This window comes from Schistosoma haematobium, chromosome 5 (assembly GCF_000699445.3).
Source record: "Schistosoma haematobium chromosome 5, whole genome shotgun sequence".
Classification (NCBI taxonomy): Eukaryota; Metazoa; Platyhelminthes; class Trematoda; order Strigeidida; family Schistosomatidae; genus Schistosoma; species Schistosoma haematobium.
Window position 1 is genome coordinate 8476315 of NC_067200.1, and position 18226 is coordinate 8494540.

The following is an 18226-nucleotide window of genomic DNA, read 5'->3' on the forward strand; positions in this document are numbered from 1 at the left end:
CACCACAATCTGATCATCGATACGCGCAAACGGAGGCTAGTAGACGGAAACACTAATTTGTCCGTTTGCGTAACTTCTTTTACTGGTTGTAGAGTATCCCCAGTCACAGTTAAACATATGATCGACCCACTCTATCAACCACTACTCGATAAGTACCCTGGGATACAACAAACGCAACCGAAACTACCGTGTGTAACCAGCAATGTTACACATCACATCACGACTACAGGACCACCTGTATTCTCTAAAGCACGACGACTAGCTCCTGAAAAGCTAAGGTTAGCGAAAAACGAATTCGATCACATGATGGACTTAGGAATCATACGACCGTCAAGTAGCCCATATGCATCTCCGTTGCACATGGTCCCTAAAAGGACAGCAACGATTGGCGTCCAACTGGTGACTATCGGCGATTGAACGCGAAAACCATTCCCGATCGTTACCCGTTGCCTCACATTCACGATTTGACAGCTACCTTGAAAGGTACAACTGTCTTTTCGAAAATCGACTTGGTTAAAGCGTATAACCAAATACCTATGGCTACTGACGACATACCGAAAACAGCTATCATAACTCCTTTCGGACTCTATGAATTTTTGCGAATGCCTTTCGGTCTAAGGAATGCTGCTCAAACATTCCAAAGATTCATAGACGACGTTTTTCGAGGTCTCAACTTCGTACACGCGTATGTTGATGACTGTCTAATCGCAAGTCCGGACAGAGAAACACATCTCAAGCATCTGGATCTTGTTTTCGAACGACTTCAAAAACATGGCATAACTGTAAACGTTCAGAAATGCCAATTCGGAACCGACTCGTTAGACTTTCTGGGACACACTATCGATGCTCAAGGCATTCGACCTCTTAGGACCAAAGTGGCGGCCATTCTGGATTACCCAGAACCGACCACCGTCAAGCAATTACGCACGTTTAACGGCCTCGTAAGTTTCTATAGACGTTTCATACCGAAATGCGCATTACTTATGAAGCCTCTTACCGACCAACTTCGTGGAAATGCGAAATCCATTAATTTGGACGACACCGCACGAAAAGCATTCTCCACAGTTAAGGAACTGATTGCTAAAGCAACAATGCTCGCACATCAGGACACCCGAGCACCCATAAGCATCGCAGTAGACGCATCCGACTCAGCAATCGGAGGAGTCTTACAACAATGGGTTAACAACTCCTGGCAACCCTTGGCATTTTCTCTAGAAGGTTGCTAGACACCGAATCGAGGTACAGCACATTCGGTAGGGAACTCCTAGCTATGTATTGTGCTGTACGGCATTTCCAACACTACATCGAAGGTCGTGAATTCACTCTTTTCACGGACCATAAACCGCTCACTTTCTCGTTAAGCTCTCCTTCTGACAAGTACTCTCCCCGTGAGTCTCGACAACTGGACTACATTTCGCAGTTTACTTCAGACATTCAACACATCTCTGGAGCAAACAATGTAGTTGCAGACGCTTTATCTCGTATAACTTCCTTGAACAGTTTCCAAGGAATCGACCTTCTTAAACTCGCCGAGCTTCAAAAGAAGACACTGATCTTCAGCACGAGTTATCGTCCACAACACTTAAACTACGCATCAAACAGATGGGAACAGGTAAGGAAACTCTACTTTGTGACACATCTACAGGTAGGGATCGCCCAATCGTGCCGAAACATTATCGACGCAATGTCTTCAACACATTGCACAAACTTTCGCATCCAGGTGTTCGTGCAACCATCAAGCTTATAGCAGAACGGTTTTGCTGGCCTGGAATGAATAAAGAGGTGAGGGAGTGGGCACGCTCCTGTGTAAGCTGCCACAAATCTAAGGTTATCAGACACAATAAATGTCCCCTAGGCTCGTTTAAAACTCCCGATGCTCGTTTCGACCATGTTCATTTGGATTTGGTAGGACCTTTACCAGATTCAAATGGATACTCTTATCTCTTAACCTGCGTTGACCGTTTCACTCGATGGCCAGAAGCAGTACCTATTAAGGACATCACTGCTGAAACAGTGGCCCGCACCTTCGTCGAACGATGGGTAGCAAACTTCGGTTGCCCTTCAACCATCACTACAGACCGCGGACGTCAGTTTGAATCTGATCTTTTCCGTCGTCTGACCACACTTTTAGGAATCACTCGCTTCCGAACGACCGCCTACCATCCACAAGCAAACGGGTTGGTAGAACGTTTTCACCGACAACTGAAAGCTTCGCTATCAGCAGCAAACGTTTCACAGTGGACCGACGCTCTTCCACTCGTCTTACTAGGTATCCGCAATGCAGTGAAAGCTGACATTGGATACACTGCGGCTCAACTCGTTTATGGAACGACACTTCGACTTCCAGGAGAATTCGTGGATCCTTCATCCTCTTTAATGAACATGGATCTAACCTCCTACACGAACAGGCTTACAAACGCAATGCGTTCAGTTAAACCTGCTTTCACTCGACCTCAATCAACTGATGTTTTCGTTCAACCTGACTTACGATATAGTACACACGTTTTCGTTCGTCGAGACTCGCATCGACGACCATTCGAATCAGCATACGAAGGACCCTTCAAAGTTCTTCAACGTGAATCTAAGTACTATATAGTCGATAAGAACGGAACCAACGATAGCATCAGCATCGATCGCTTAAAAGCAGAGTATTTAGAAGGAAATCCTATCTACGTGGATTTTCCTTCGGTACAATCGAACGACACGACTCCGACACTTATAATACCTCATCCGACAATCAACACACACGAAGATACTTCGACAGTATCCGAAAATAAACTTAAAACGACGCGTTCTGGAAGAAGGGTGAGATTTCCAGAACATTTAAACGACTATTGCACGTAAGGCACTTCTCGACATTTTATATTATTTTTTTTTAAAAAAAACAATTTTAATATGCTTATATATTTTTATTTCTATTTAAAAAAAACAAAACAAAAAAAACAATTTTTTTAACGCTATTACGTGTTCATGAGTTTATTTTCCATTTTTTTCTCTGACATTGTGCTTTTACACACATACGAGTGTATTTCGACATGCACTTACATTTTATTTTTTTCTTTTCCAGGACGGCTGGAAAAGAACGATGACGTTTATGAGGATCCGAAATTTTCATTGTACATTTTCTCTTTTTACTATGTTGAACCTCCGTCCCATATCGTAAGGAAAGACGACCAGACGCTGCTAAATTTAGTAAGCTATCAGAAGAGTGTTTACCAACGACAAACTCGTTGGGTTTAAACTTCTGGCTGTCCACGTCTTAGGGTCATTACTTCCCCACTAGGAGGGGAGCGATCTGTAGCGGTAAATAAATCCCTAAAATAAATAGCTCTGTAAGTTTTCGACATTGGATGCTGACCATATGTTTTAGTGGACTCATCTAGCTGAAGGCGCTCGGTCAGGCATCCGCACCAGATCACGTGTGGTAACGCCGTGCTCAACATCAACCGCAATCGCTAGCCAGATTAGATCAGAGAATTCCGATATATTGGTCATCGCCAAACATACTCTTCCGGTCTCCTCGACTCTGTCTTTTGATTTCTCTTGGTGGGAACGAAATATATTAGGTGTTACTGGTAGAAGCGTTGTCAAACACTGAATACCTGTGACATCATCACTCCTAATGCAGCATAGGCCGCCGACCAGCATTGTCCAACCCACTCTGTCCTGGGCCTTTTTTTCTAGTTCCATCCAATTCTTGTTCAGTTTTCTCATGTCTATTTCCATTTCCCGGAGTAATGTGTTCTTTGGTCTTCCTCTTGTTATTATTATTATTAATGGCTTTATTCAATATTATATTTTGGTACAATATAGAATTCTCAGCACATGGTATTTCAACAAGTTACTTACTGAACAACGAACAAAAAGGCAGTAGCAAATACAAAAAGAAATAAAAAAAGGTTTTTAAAAAAAATATTAAAAAAATAAAAAAACAAAAAAAACTGTACAAACTTTTTAAAATTAAAGACATGTTAAGAATTTAAGTTATTGACCAGGTTAATTCTAACAACCTGTTCGTCACAGAGTATATTTGCTAGGTAAGGTATTATAGAACTTTTATACTTTTGCTTGCGTGCATGGATTTTAATGTAATTACGTCTCGTTCTACCAGAAGATATACAAGGAGAAAGATAAGAGTGAAGGGGATGGCTAGTATCTGATAAAATAACACCTGCCAGGAGTTTGCATGATTTTAAATGTCTATCCACAACCATAATAATTATGACCTCGAAAGATTCACCACACATCTTGCTAACTGCCTTCAGCACTCTTCGCAATACAGCAAAGTCTTCAGGATTCCATGTGAGGGCTTGTCTTGTGACGCAGTTGGGTGCTTTCCTCAATGTCTGGTTTGTTCTTTCCGACAGTTGGTTGTTGCTAATAGTGTCTGGCAAACGGATCCGAAGTATTTTGCGTAGACAACTGTTAATAAACACCTGTATTTTCTGGATGATGGTTTTCGTAGTTCTCCAGGTTTCTGCCCCATACAGTAGAACTGTCTTGACATTTGTATTGAAAATCCTGACCTTGGTGTTGGTTGACAGTTGCTTTGAGTTCCAGATGTTCTTCAGTTGTAAATATACTGCTCTTGTTTTGCCGATCCGCGCCTTCACATCTGCATCAGATCCACCATGTTCATCAATGATGCTGCCCAAATATGTAAAGGTTTTCACATCTTCCAAATCTTCTCCGTCAATTGTGATTGGATTGGTGCATTCTGTGTTGTATCAGAGAATCTTGCTTTTCCCTTTGTGTATATTGAGACCTGCTGCTGCTGAGGCTTCTGCTACACTGGTCTTCTTCTCCTGCATTTGTTGTTGCGATTGCGATAGAAGGGCCAGATCATCTGGGAAGTCTAGATCATCCAACTGCATCTTAGATGTCCACTGTATCCCGTGTTTCCCTTCAGATGTTGACGTCTTCACGATCCAGTCGATCACCAGGAGAAAGAGAAAGGGTGAGAGTAAGCAACCTTGCCTAACACCGGTCTTCACTTCAAACGACTATGTTAACTGTCCTCCATGCACGATTTTGCAGTGTAATTCATCATATGAACTCTGTATGATATTGACTATCTTCTGAGGCACGCCGTAGAGTCGAAGAAGTTTCCATAGTGTTGTTCTGTCCACACTATCAAATGCATTTTCGTAGTCAATGAAGTTGATATAGGATGATGAATTCCATTCAATTGATTGTTCCACAATGATCCTTAGAGTTGCGATTTGGTCTGTACGCGATCTATCCTTACGGAATCCTGCCTGTTGGTCACGAAGTTGGGCGTCTACGCAGTCCTTCATCCTGTTTAACAATACCCTGTTGAAGACTTTCCCCGGTATTGAGAGAAGAGTGATGCCCCTGTAGTTATCACACTTGCTGAGATCGCCTTTCTTCGGTATTTTGATCAGGAGTCCTTCTTTCCAGTCTGTTGGTACTTGTTCCTCATCCCAAATTTTGCTGAAGAGAATGTGGAGTATCCTTGCAGTTGCCGCTACGTCTGCTTTTAGTGCCTCTGCTGGGATGTTGTCCGGTCCTGCTGCTTTGCCACTCTTGATTTGTCTGATGGCCATGTTGAGTTCTTCAATTGTTGGTGGGCCAACATTGATTGGGAGGTCCGTGTGTGCTGCTTCGATGTTGGGTGGGTTCAGTGGAGCTGGTCGATTCAACAGTTCTTTGAAGTGTTCTACCCACCTGTTTTGTTGCTCTTCAATGTTGGTGATTACCTCGCCTTCCTTGCTTTTCACTGGTCGTTCTGGTTTGCGGCGATTTCCAGAGAGTTTCTTTGTCGTGTCATACAATTGTCTCATGTTTCCTTCTCTTGCAGCCTTTTCCGCCGTCGTTGCTAGATCTTCCACATGTTTACGTCTGTCGGTTCTGATGCTCCTCTTCACTTATTTGTTTACTTCTGTGTATTCAGCTTGTGCCTTGGCTTTTTCTGCTCTTGTTCGACTGATATTGATTGCTACCTTCCTGTTCCTCATTTCTTGAATCTTATCCAGTGTATCAACAGTGATCCATTCCTTGTGATGGTGCTTCTTGTGACCCAGGACCTCATGACATGTTGAAGTGATTGCCTCTTTGACCGCCTTACAGTTGCTCTCCATATTAGTTCCTTCTCCATTGAGTAGATTATGAAAGGCCTGGAACATGTTGCTGAGGACTATCTTGAATTTGTTGGGTTTGTCAGTATCTTGAAGAAAGGCCGTATTGAACTTTTGTGATACTGTCCTCCCCGTTGTCCAGTGCTTCTTGAGTTTCAATTTCATCTTGGCGATCAGCAATTGATGGTCTGATGCTACATCAGCTCCTCTCTTGGTTCTCACGTCCTCTATAGTCCTCCTGAACGTTTTGTTGATGCAAATATGGTCGATTTGGTTTTGTGTAGAGTGATCCGGTGAAGTCCATGTGGTTTTGTGTATGCGTTTATGTGGGAATATGGTGCCGCCTATGACCAGCATATTGAAGGCACATAGATTTGCAAATCTCTCACCATTTTCGTTTCTTTCTCCCAGTCCGTGTCGTCCCTTTATGTCTTCATATCCAGTGTTGTCCGTTCCAACCTTGGCGTTGAAATCTCCCATCAGAATGGTCAGGTCCTTTGTTGGGCACTTCTCGACGATTGACTGCAGCCTATCGTAGAATTGATCGTTAGCGTCTTCATTGTAGTCGTTGGTAGGCGCATAGCATTGGATGATGTTCATTGAAATGCCTTCTTCCTATGTTTTGAAGGAGGCTTTGATGATCCTTGGTCCATGAGGTTCCCATCCTATAAGTGCATTTTGTGCTCGTTTGGACAGCATCAATGCAACTCCTTGTGTATGTGGTGCATTTTCTTCTTCATGGCCGGAGTATAACAGGAGCTCTCCTGTAGTTAGTCGTTGTTGTCCAACTTGTGTCCAATGTGTTTCACTGATCCCAAGTACCTCTAGGTTGTATCTTCTCATTTCTGCAGCAATTTGGAAGGCTCTTCCGGTGTCCCACATTGTACGAACATTCCATGTACCTAAATAAATGGTCGCTCTGGTTGTCAGAAGGGGCATCGGCCTCGTAACTTCCGAAGGAACTCGGCTTTCACCATGAAGCGTCATAATTCTTCTAAACGAAGACCTTCTAACTCCCAGGGCAGAGTTAAAATATTTTGGATTATTTTTTCTGGTAAGCGTTTTTTTAGCGAGTTAGTTTTCTACGGGATGGGGTCGCTAACCTCATGCCCAACCCTCCTCCTTTATCGGGCTTGGGGCCGGCAGTAGCCCCCGGAGGGACTCCAGGCGGAGTTTGCCATCATCTACATTTTCCATAATTTCGTTTGGCTCGTACATCACTATTACCGACTATAAAGTAATTTTTAGGTTGAGATAAATTTCCTCGTATACCTTGTGAGTGTGTTACGGTCAATCAATTCTTAAAATAAACCGTACTGTAAGCCTTTGAAATCGATCCTGACGTCTTTCTTCTTACTAGGCACACCCTCGGTCACGCATCCCCACTAGATCACGATTGCGTACATCATGCTACGCATCCTTCACAACAACTAGTCAGCTCAGGCCAAACGCTTCTCGAAGTATTGAATACCTTCCAAATTTACCTTCGAACTCCTTCGCTCCCAACTTCTAATTTGACTAGATTTGGGAACTTTAAGTTGATGAAATGAGAGTAATAGACTGCTAGCCACCATTCGTCCCTACTTATAAATACTTTGTTTGTCGGTATATCTGTTTTACTTCGCCCGATGTAGTGAACTTTGGAATGTAGTATTATAAGAGTGATTTTATCTGACTTTTATTTGGAGTTGCTAGTAGACAACTAAGCTTTAACACTGATGAAAGTTGCCCAAAACAGAATTTCTATTCCCACTGTCAGTCGTTTGAGCATTAATTCTATAGACATTCTCCAGAAACTGTGGGTCTGAATCCCGCAGAATGTCAACATTTGTGGTTCCACATGCGGAAATAAATACACTTTTGTAAATCATAGACAAACATAGTGTTTGGCTTTCAAAATAATTCAAGCTCAGATAAAATAATGGGGATTTCCGTGGCCTTTTCTTTAGAAATCAGCGCTCCACTGGATTTGGGAAAATTGGGTTGTTTATGTTTACGTTTTCGATGGACATTACAGTGCCCCAAGTATTGCATCAGAAATTTTTTGTCGATTATAAAGGCATGGGAATCATTGCAAAGAAAACTGCTTGCCACCTCTTACTTGCCGGGATTAATTCATTCTACGAATCGGTCGTTAACCAATATTTTTTATCTCAACGAGCAATTTATTCGGAGAATTCTACCTTGCAAAGTTTCTTTGTTTACCCATCAGACAGCTATTTACTCGTCCCATATGCGAGTTGCCTCGATCACTTACTAATGGTTCTGTACGCTCTACCTTTGTTTAGTTAGTGTTACTTTCCGATAATACATCGCGAAATTTGTTCATGTCAGACATCGTTCAGATGCCCTGAAGATGCACGAAATCACTTAACGCAGAGTTTATAGCCTGATAAACTTGAGGTAACACGTGTCATCTTCAGCCGAATGTAGCACAGAACAGCTATGGAAGCGTATTATTTATAAGAACTCCGCACGTAGCTCCTCCTGGGTTAGTTCCAGTACCAAGCCTGAGTGAAGGAATAGGGTCGCGCATGGGGTCGGCAGCCAAATCCCGTAGAAAACAACCTTGCTGAAAAAACGCCGGCCAGAACAAACAAACTAGACCACCTAAAATCTGCCCTCCGAGTTGAAATAAGATTTATGACGCCCCGGGGAGAAAGCCAAGATTCTTCGGAAGTCGCGAGACCAATGGACCTTCTAACAACAAGGTCAACAATAGACATAGGTACATGGAACTTTCGAACAATGTGGGAGACCGGAGATACCAGTCAAATAGATTTTGAAACGAGGAGATACAACTTGGCAGTATTCGGAATCAGCGAAACCCATTGGACCCAGGCTGAATAGAAAAAGCTAGATTTGGGAAGAATGTTGCTGTACTCCCGTCACGAAGAGGAAAATGCTCCACACACTCAGGGATTTGCTCTGATGCTGTCAAGTGAAGCAAGAAATGTACTTATAGGATGAGAGGTTCATGGATCCAGGATCATCAGATCATATCTAGACGCGAAAATTCGAAAGGACAACATTGGATAAAAAATATCATGGGACGACATGGACTGGCGGAGAGAAACGAAAATTGTGAGGGGTTTGTGAACCTATGTGCATTCAACAACTCGGATGTAGGTGGCATATTATTCCCACACAAACGCATAAACAAAGCTATATGGATTGTAAAGTGTGATCGATAAACGAACTCACCAATGATAAAGTGAAACACCTACCACCACATTAACTTTCTTTGACTTTGTATGACTACTTCTTGTTTATTCACCAATCACAATTTAATGTTCATTATAAAACAATATTCGCCTTGTTGACTCATTTTTCCTATCCTCTATTTACTGTTCTGTACGTTATTTATGTCTCTTCTTTTCCCTGTTCAACAGACCGTACCGTTTATTTCGTATACTAACGGTGTTAATTTGTGTTTTAGAAACAGGTAAAATTTATCAAGCAAAATAGCTTATTTGTTCCGACTTTGGCTAAGCCAAGACTCTGTACTCGATAGTGTGGAGAATAGCTTAGAGTTACACCTGTAGGAAATTGCTTCCTACGTGGATCTCACCGAACCACACTACGGAGAACCAGATAGATCATATTTGTATCAATAAACAATCCAGGAGCTCAACGGAAGATGTGAGAACCAGGAGAGGAGCTGACGTACCTTCTGACCACCACCTGGTTGTGATCAAGATGAAAGTGAAGCTAAAGAAACATTGGACAGCTGGGTAAACAGTATTATAAATGTTCAATAGAGCTCTCCTACGAAACACCAATTGAAGAATTCAAGATAACTCTCAACAACAGGTTCCAAACCTTACAGGATATACTGAAAGAAGAAGAACCTATTATAGAAGACAACTAGAAGGGTTTCAAAGAAACATTAACTTCAACATCTCAGGAGGTGCTTGTCCGCTATAAGCATCATTATAAGGGATGGATCTCTATGGAAACCCTGGATAAGATTCAAGAATGGAAAAAACAAAAAAAGGGCATTTAACAACATTTAACGCAGAACATCAACCAACCTAATCATATTTGATGGAGAGGCTCTGACAGATGTGGAACCTTTCACGTGCCTGAGAAGTATCATCGATGAACATGGAGGATCCAATCCAGGCGTAATAGTGAGGATTGGTAAAAGAAGGGCCACATTCCTACAACTCATATAATTTCGGTGACCACACCAATTCACTGAGGAAATCGTCAAACTCTTGGTGAAGATCTAAATTCAAAAGTACAGGTTATGTCCTTCCTACTATAAATGACAGTAATTTGATGGAAATGCTCGTTGTTTTTACACGGTAGCCTCATAGCACTATAACTATGTAACTAGTTTATCATATAACGAAATGTTTTTAACAACTCGCGATTCTAAGATTCCAAAAAGTCCACAAAAGAACACAGGTAATCTTTTTGTTTGGGTGCATTGCGTCTTTATTTTAACTATGAACGCTACGTTTGAGAGGCGACTCAGACAAGTCTCCGTAAAGTAAGTGTCCTAAATAATGTTATACATCGGAATCCTAGAAGACGACTAGGGAAGACTAATACGTCAGCAGTCAACGGTCGAAACGATCTCAGAAACAAGCTTAATCTTACTGTACGGACACCTGATGCACGGACGTTGCTTCGCAACCGTACTCGTCAACGTAACTCGACATTTCGTGACGCTAGAAATGTTTTGAGGTCGAGGAATGTACCTCATCCACGTCGAAACCCTCGAGTCCCGTTCTTCATTCCCATAAGAACGGTATGTAATTCTAACTTAAGTATGCTTAAGTAACGTATTCCCGTTGTTGTTTCCTCACTTCTCTAGAGCACGTGCCTTTATTGGCAAGAACCTATTTTTATGATACTGATAGTGGTATAAATGCCAAAGGGGTTAGATAGTTACCATGGTGTAATTACTATGTAGTGGAGCCAAGAGCTTCGATGAAAATAATTACACTAGAACTCAATTTTCAGCTAATTAGGAGAGTCGACTTAAATCATAAGTATTTTGCCAGAAAAGGTACTAAACCTGTGTGATTGTCTTCTCTAGAGAATTCAGGTCTAAGGTTTGTTATCATTTCGATTATAACACCTGAGTTATGTCTATACAAAACATTTATTCATGTATTTTTTTCGTTATCGTAAGTAGATCCACAAAATATTCCTTATAACTCACAAACTCCACTAACAAATTAGCTGAACAGTAAACAAGATAGAATGATGGAACTAAAATATATGGAAGTCATGTTTAGAAATCGCGATAAATTAATTATTTACACGCTATTAACTGTTGTTACTTATTTACCTCCGGAGATGTGGGTTGTTTGATTAGCCGTTGTGCTGTCTCCCACTTTTTGGTGAAGAAGGGTTTTTTCCCGACAACTTTGGACTCCTCGAATACTGTGCAGCAATATTTATACGGAGCTTGTCATGTGATGTACGACAAGTGTAATTTACTATCAAACTTCGTTAAAAAAGTCGAAAACCGCTTTTTAATTCTAACCAACTTTACTCTGTAATGTTTTCACGCCATTATCCTTACACTATGTTAACTGTTAATACTAATTTGCGAATTTTATTGCTTGGCTATGTCATTCATCCTAATACCATAGTATCATTCCCACCAGTCATATTCATACATTCTGATTTGTTCATTATATAATCTGCCTTGTTGTGATTGTATTACTTGGGCCGTAATGGAATTAATCAAGTTTAAAAGACCTGTAATTTATTCTTGTTTTCAACAGGCATATGGTGCTTCACAGTAAATATTAATATAAGTCCCATTATCTAACACTGTCTTGTCAGTTTTAAGTGTTTTCAATCAGGAATCTCATTGCTTATGATCTCAGTAAGAATAATTCGTGGGACAACTTAGAAACCTTTGATTCGCTCCATAAATTTAATGACTCGTTAATTGCAATAACCTAAACTATATGATATATTGTTTTTTATTTTGTCTAAACACAAACATCTACAAAAAGGAACCATATATATATATATATATATATATATATCCGCCACAAAAATCATTAGATTTGTGTGAGTTGGGATACTGTCCGGGTGCCCAAACCGGATCAGGTGGTTTTCTTAGGGGGACACTTCCCGAACCTTTGACCTAGAGGTCTGATCCACAAGGGAGTAGAGCAACGTTAGGAGATGTGGTCCCATGGTAGCCGGCGGCCGACAATAGGTTCGTACGCTGTTTGTTCCTTCAGGATACTGAAGCCCATGTGCACCATTGGTTTGGAATAAGGGTTTTCCAACTCTCCCAGGTGGACCCTCCGAAACCCATCAGTACGGTCAAAGCTCCGGACATTCGCTTTTCGTCCTCTCAATTTCGTAAACAGTCAATTACCATTAATGTTTATGAAGCGTATTGGTTAGCCTGTGTAAACTTTGGTTGGGGTCCGGACAATAATCATATACAGTAGTTGAAGACTTGAGGTGACATGGCTTAACCTCAGTTGCAGTGGTCCAAACAACTTTCTCTATCGTGACCTCCATGAGTTTTGAAATTGTTCCAGACTTTTTATTCCCTTATTTATTTCATTTTCGAACTGTCCTCCAAGTTTAGTTTTCTAACCATTATTGGTACCACTATCATTTCTCCGTTATGTATCTTGTTAACTTCCTCTCATTGCACTGTGATTCAAAAACTTGACCAATAAAAATTTGTGCTAAATTCTACGTAAGTTATGGCTGACTACTTAGCAAAGAGTACATTTATGTGTTTAGTTACAAGTCTTTTGATAAATAATGACATTTACACTTTGATATCCTTTAAATGTGATAGTTAACTTCATATGCTTGCGAATTGCTTTGATTGAAGATCCACGCCTCTACATATGTTCGTATAGGCCGAAAATAAACTACAACTTGGTTGAATATTTTTAGTGTTGTGTTTTCGTGGCTGGATGGTTTAATTGAAGAGATTTTGTTATTATCCTAAACGTTTTCAGCGCCCATTTCAGTTATTCCATAAGTTTTATACCACTTATTTTGTTGGCCTTATTTTTGAATGACCGTCTTGGTACATTTTATTGTCTTCATTTATCTTTATATTCACGCTGACTGTCTTTATTGGTTGATATCTATTCTTGTGGCTGATTGACAATCGATATACATGTCACTTTCCTAGAAATTCTTTAAGGATCTTGAAGTTTCCCTGGCCCAGGATTATCTTAATATACTGATATCAGTGATAAAATATCATGTCGCCTAAATGCTAATCAATGTTCATGTACGCTTAGCCAAAAGGAGCACCCATTTCGTCCGATGTAATATTTTTTTGCTATGAGTGCAGCTTTTTATGTTTTACTTTTTTTAACGTCTGTTTTGTTTCGTGTTCATATTAATAAACTTGATTTTCTTTCATATAACTTCACTTGAGGTAACTTTTTTTTCTGTAGATTAAAAATGAACTTTTTGGAGGTCAAATAAACAGTCTACGAAATGCAGTAAGTTGATATTGAACTTCATAATCCTTCGTAACTTAAATTCCTGCAATTGAGTGTTGTAATTTCACTTCTTTTATTTCAGTTTATTAAGAAATATAAGTTATTTAATATTTGCCAATGGAAACTAGTTTGAAACGTGAAGTCTAAAGTACCTTTGGTATATATATGAAGGTTAATACATTTTGCGTTTATTAAAATTAAAAACAAAGAACCATGTTTTTAATGATTCAGTACGTGGGTATGACGTCAAAATACATCATTTGGTTCGGTGGAAAGTTGTTTTGTTTTGTCCTTATGAGATTTCTATTCATAAAATTTTTTTATGTTTCAGCGAAAACCACGTCCAGCATCTCTTCGTCCAGGTATTCCTGATCTGCTGAGCTTACCGTTGCCTCTTCCTAATCCTCTTGATTTTCTTAATAACCCTACACCCACTACTGGGTTATTTGCTAACTTGTTACCGTTTAATGAAGTTCCAGTGTCTGCTTCTTCATCAGGACCTAAGATTAGTCCAATACAAGGTTTCCGTGTGGAAATTCGTAACCTTCAGCCGTCCGTCACGCTAGATGATGTATTCGTAAGTTAAATTTCGTTGTTTTATAATCTAGTTAGTTACGTGTGATAGTTTTGGGGTATTGCAGAAGTTATGATTATCTTTATGACGTGATAGACATGATTTTTGACTTGATCATAACTAATATCATTATTTAAAGTAATAATAAGCTTCCATTTTTCATTTGAGATTCATGAACTGTTAGTGCTTATTCACAGCTCTTGGTTTTTCCTAAAATCAAGCATTTGTTGAACTATTGTAACTATAAGGACTAATTTAGCACTTGAAACTAAATTATGCCAATTCACACGACACAACTAAGCGCAAAAAGGGATTTATTTCACCCTCCAAAAACACCTGAACAGTTATGAAGTTATAGACAATTCTGTCAGTTGTAGCGGCAGATAATTGATACTGACTACTTGATCCCGTGAATCGCACGAACACAAACAGTTTCTGAAGACGACAGACTTATTCCTTAGTTGAAATGATCCGGGGAAAGCAAAACATCAGAGCATGATAACTCTGAAGAATACAGAAAAGGTGACCGTTATAAATATATAATGCTGTATAGGTACTTTTCATCTTAAAACCCCATGTTTCCGAACTGTTAAATAAATAACTTTATATTTATACAAAGATGATACTGTGTATTTCAAACACATATAGCATGAAACTTCTCCCAATGTGCATGCTTCTCACGTTTTCATTCGTGAATGCATCTTTGCCATTGTGGTCAGTCTAATTTCTGAATTCCTACTATCTCAAAAACACTTTACGACTCAAAACATATTTTGTTTTGCCCACTTTTAGCATTTATCCAACCTATTTCTACCCCCCAACGAATCAGCTACCAGGTGACTAGATATGCTTATCAAATGTCCCAAATCCTTTAGTCGAAAAAGTTTGATAGCCTCATCAAATGATTTGCCATCCTTACCTAGTAATCTCAGCTGCATCATTGCTCATTCAGTCATGCCATTATGCACTACGAATCCTAAGAAGCCGTCTATCTTCAACATATAAAACTACCTACCCATGTATTCAACCTAAATATACACTATTTAACTGTCATAAAGTGGTACAGAATGAACTACCGCTCCGTATACTCTGGAAAACAGATGAACATTTCGCCTCTCTTACAGGTGGTGTATACTGACAAAAGCCTAGGGAGGTTTTCAAATCCGTGTCGAGATTTTTTCAGCCACCAAGTCATCGGAGGTAATGAAGCTTAAAAAGTGAGTAGAGTGACCGGCTTCTGGAATTGCCTCACTATCAATTGTTGAATTTCACAGTGAAAAAAACCAGTCTTGTATTTTAGTTTTGAAGTACGAAGTATTTTAGTGTGTTTTTATTGGGATCACAAACCTTTCCAAGTTATACAACTACTGAAAACCTGGAAGCACTGGATGCCTGTTACGTCGTAGTATTCTTCTAGTATTTTCACCGTTCACTAACCACGGTCACAGCTCGGGATAGTTCTCAATGGTGCATATGTATTCACTCTTTCTCTCTCGATCTTGGGTTCCTTTGTATTTACCTTTTCACTCCGTCTTTCTGAGCCATATTTCCTATGTTTATTCTTTCTTCTTATTATTATTATATTATTTCGATCTCGTGCGACTATACTTGTTACATTCGTCTCTCTGTGTTACTGTGGTATAACAATTTGGGTCAATGCACATCTGTGCCAGACTCTATACTGATGGACTGATGGACAGTCATAATCAACGTTGAGACTGCTATATAAGTGCGTCGGCTAAAGTTCCCATACTTCATAAGCACAACGAGAAAGTTAACAAGACGAATAACAAAGGAATCAAAATAACCCAGCTAGACATTAAGAATATGATTCGGAAAGACAATGAAAAGGTGTACATGAAGTTTTGGGACTGCGAATACAGAGCGAGATATTAAGTGAGTCTGGACCATCGTGACCGATTCTGAGGCGTGTCACTCACATCTTCACCCACCGACTACGATTTTCACGTGTATCATTTACATTTACCAACATGGATATTACTGTAGTGAACATTTATTTATTTGAACACATAAATATTGGTACAAATAGGCACTGAATATATATGCACCACACAAGTCACTTGATTTGTAAAGAAAGACATGGTGGGAAAACCACTATATTATTGTGCGTAATCGCAGTACCTTTGTGAAGCATGAAAATCATACACTAAATACATCATTTGCCCATCTTCCTTCAGTTATCCTTTACATACTCCATCATTATGATTCTGTTGTTATTCCGATGCTCTCCGTTCTCCTTCCTGTTCTCTTCATATCTATCTTCTGTTAGTAAGCATTCCACCTTCTATTCCTGCGACACTACTTATATCTATCTATCTATCTATCTATCTATCTATATATATATATATATATATATATATATATATATATATATATATATATATATATATATATATATATATATATATATATATATATATACTTGAGCAGCATATATGACGAAGTACTTTAAGCCAACAAATGTCTGTCTTCTTAAAGATCAAGCAACTCAATACACTGCTCTTTTTATGTGTTGCCACACTTTTTCTGCTATTTGATGAGGAAGCCAGAATAGCATCATTTTATGCCCTTTTAATCATTCGTTAAAGTAAGCAGTACTAGTTATAGAATATGAATATTTTATCCAAATATAAAAATCAATTTGATACTCCTTTTTCTTGTAGGAGCTATTTAGCAGCGTTGGAAGTTTACGTCTGTGTACTGTTACACGTCCTGGCCAGGCAGAAGTAATTTATAATCATTCTTCAGATGCGCTTGAAGCTATTGAACGTTATAATGGTCGTGAACTAGATGGCCGTCCAATGCGTGTAAGCCTTACTACACCAGTTAGTGATTTACCCAGTGAACGTGACACTTCTGCTCGCATGGCCTCAAGACTCGGACCAAATTATGGAAGGTTAATCCATTAATGTTTTGTAATTTTGAATTTTTTTCTATACACTTTGTTATATGCTTGTATATTCTGCAAATCAGAAATCGTTAATAGATGTATATTATTTCCCTATATCTATTTAGTTATCATTCTCCATATTTCTTTGTAATTAACTTCTCAGGAAACAAACTGAAACGCAGGCTAAACAAGTTATTCGTGAGTCTCTGAACAAATCAGGCATTCCGGTCGAAGTAGATGCAGATGTTGTTCGCAAAGCTTTGTTCAACGTTAGTTCATCTGGTAGCGTTCAATCTAGAAGACCAGTTGATTTCAGCGTTAGTTTACGTTAAAAAGATATACCAGAAGTTAGGTGTTTTACAATACGTTTTATTAACCGCTCATTTCTCAGTCATTAATGTGTGTATAACCAAAAAGTGTATGTTACTTTGTTGATTTGTTCATTTATCAATATAACACTGGATTTTCGATTCCCTCACGCTTGTTTTTGTAATGACAGATTCAAATTCTCATTTAAAACAGTATTCCGAATGAATATGAATTATAGCTAACTTTAAGACAATTGCGTTCTCTTCCATCTGGTTACGATAATCATGTGGACCCCATCTAGGTAGTCTACGCTTGTTAATATGGCTCAGCCTAACAGTTAGTGATGCCATGTCGATTTGGCTGCATCTAGATTTATTCCAACCTACTACATTAGCCATCCTCGCGCTTCAAGGTGGTCGGTGGATGAGCATATATAACACATGTTTCGACTGACAAAGATTCGTTACATTGTCAATTTGTTTGGCATACCTACCTAGTACCCTTTTCCGAATCCCGGCTTTGCTTACCCACTGGTCCCAAAACGCGCCAACAATGTTTAGAAAACACTCATAGTCGAATACTAGTTATCTACGAATATCCTCTATTCTTAATGGTCATATTTCACACCCATAAAATAATATAGAGCGAACTGCTGCACAATGAGACCTTTTAGTTGGCGAACGAATATCTCATATATACGGCAAGTGGCATAATTTGGCAAAAGCCAATCGAAATTTCTGAATTTATCTCAAGATCTCGTCATGCACCAACCCACTTAAGGTGATGAGATTTCCAAAATAAGTAAAGTGACAGACGAACTCAACTTCTTTACTCCGTATCCTTAGTTCAGGCATTGACGCATACCGGTCCTAAA

The 18226-nt window shown here is 39.5% G+C and overlaps 1 protein-coding gene across 1 annotated transcript; it reads left to right on the forward strand.

The window, feature by feature from the left end:
* Positions 1-10187: 10187 nt before the first annotated feature.
* POLDIP3 (polymerase delta-interacting protein 3) lies at positions 10188-18163 on the forward strand. Its single transcript, XM_051217433.1, has 7 exons — positions 10188-10408; positions 10441-10596; positions 10635-10857; positions 13511-13558; positions 13890-14135; positions 16817-17049; positions 17207-18163. Exons 1-7 carry the CDS (start codon positions 10383-10385, stop codon positions 17373-17375), a joined length of 1101 nt encoding a protein of 366 aa, XP_051064830.1. The 5' UTR covers positions 10188-10382; the 3' UTR covers positions 17376-18163.
* Positions 18164-18226: the final 63 nt, after the last annotated feature.

What these genes read in the sequence shown, in the direction of transcription:
- POLDIP3 (XM_051217433.1), top strand. Translation starts at nt 10,383, where the DNA reads ATGGAAATGCTCGTTGTTTTTACACG. An exon ending in ATGCTCGTTGTTTTTACACG is followed by an intron (nt 10,409 to 10,440) that starts GTAGCCTCATAG and finishes CTATGTAACTAG; the next exon opens with TTTATCATATAACGAAATGT. An exon ending in CTCAGACAAGTCTCCGTAAA is followed by an intron (nt 10,597 to 10,634) that starts GTAAGTGTCCTA and finishes TCGGAATCCTAG; the next exon opens with AAGACGACTAGGGAAGACTA.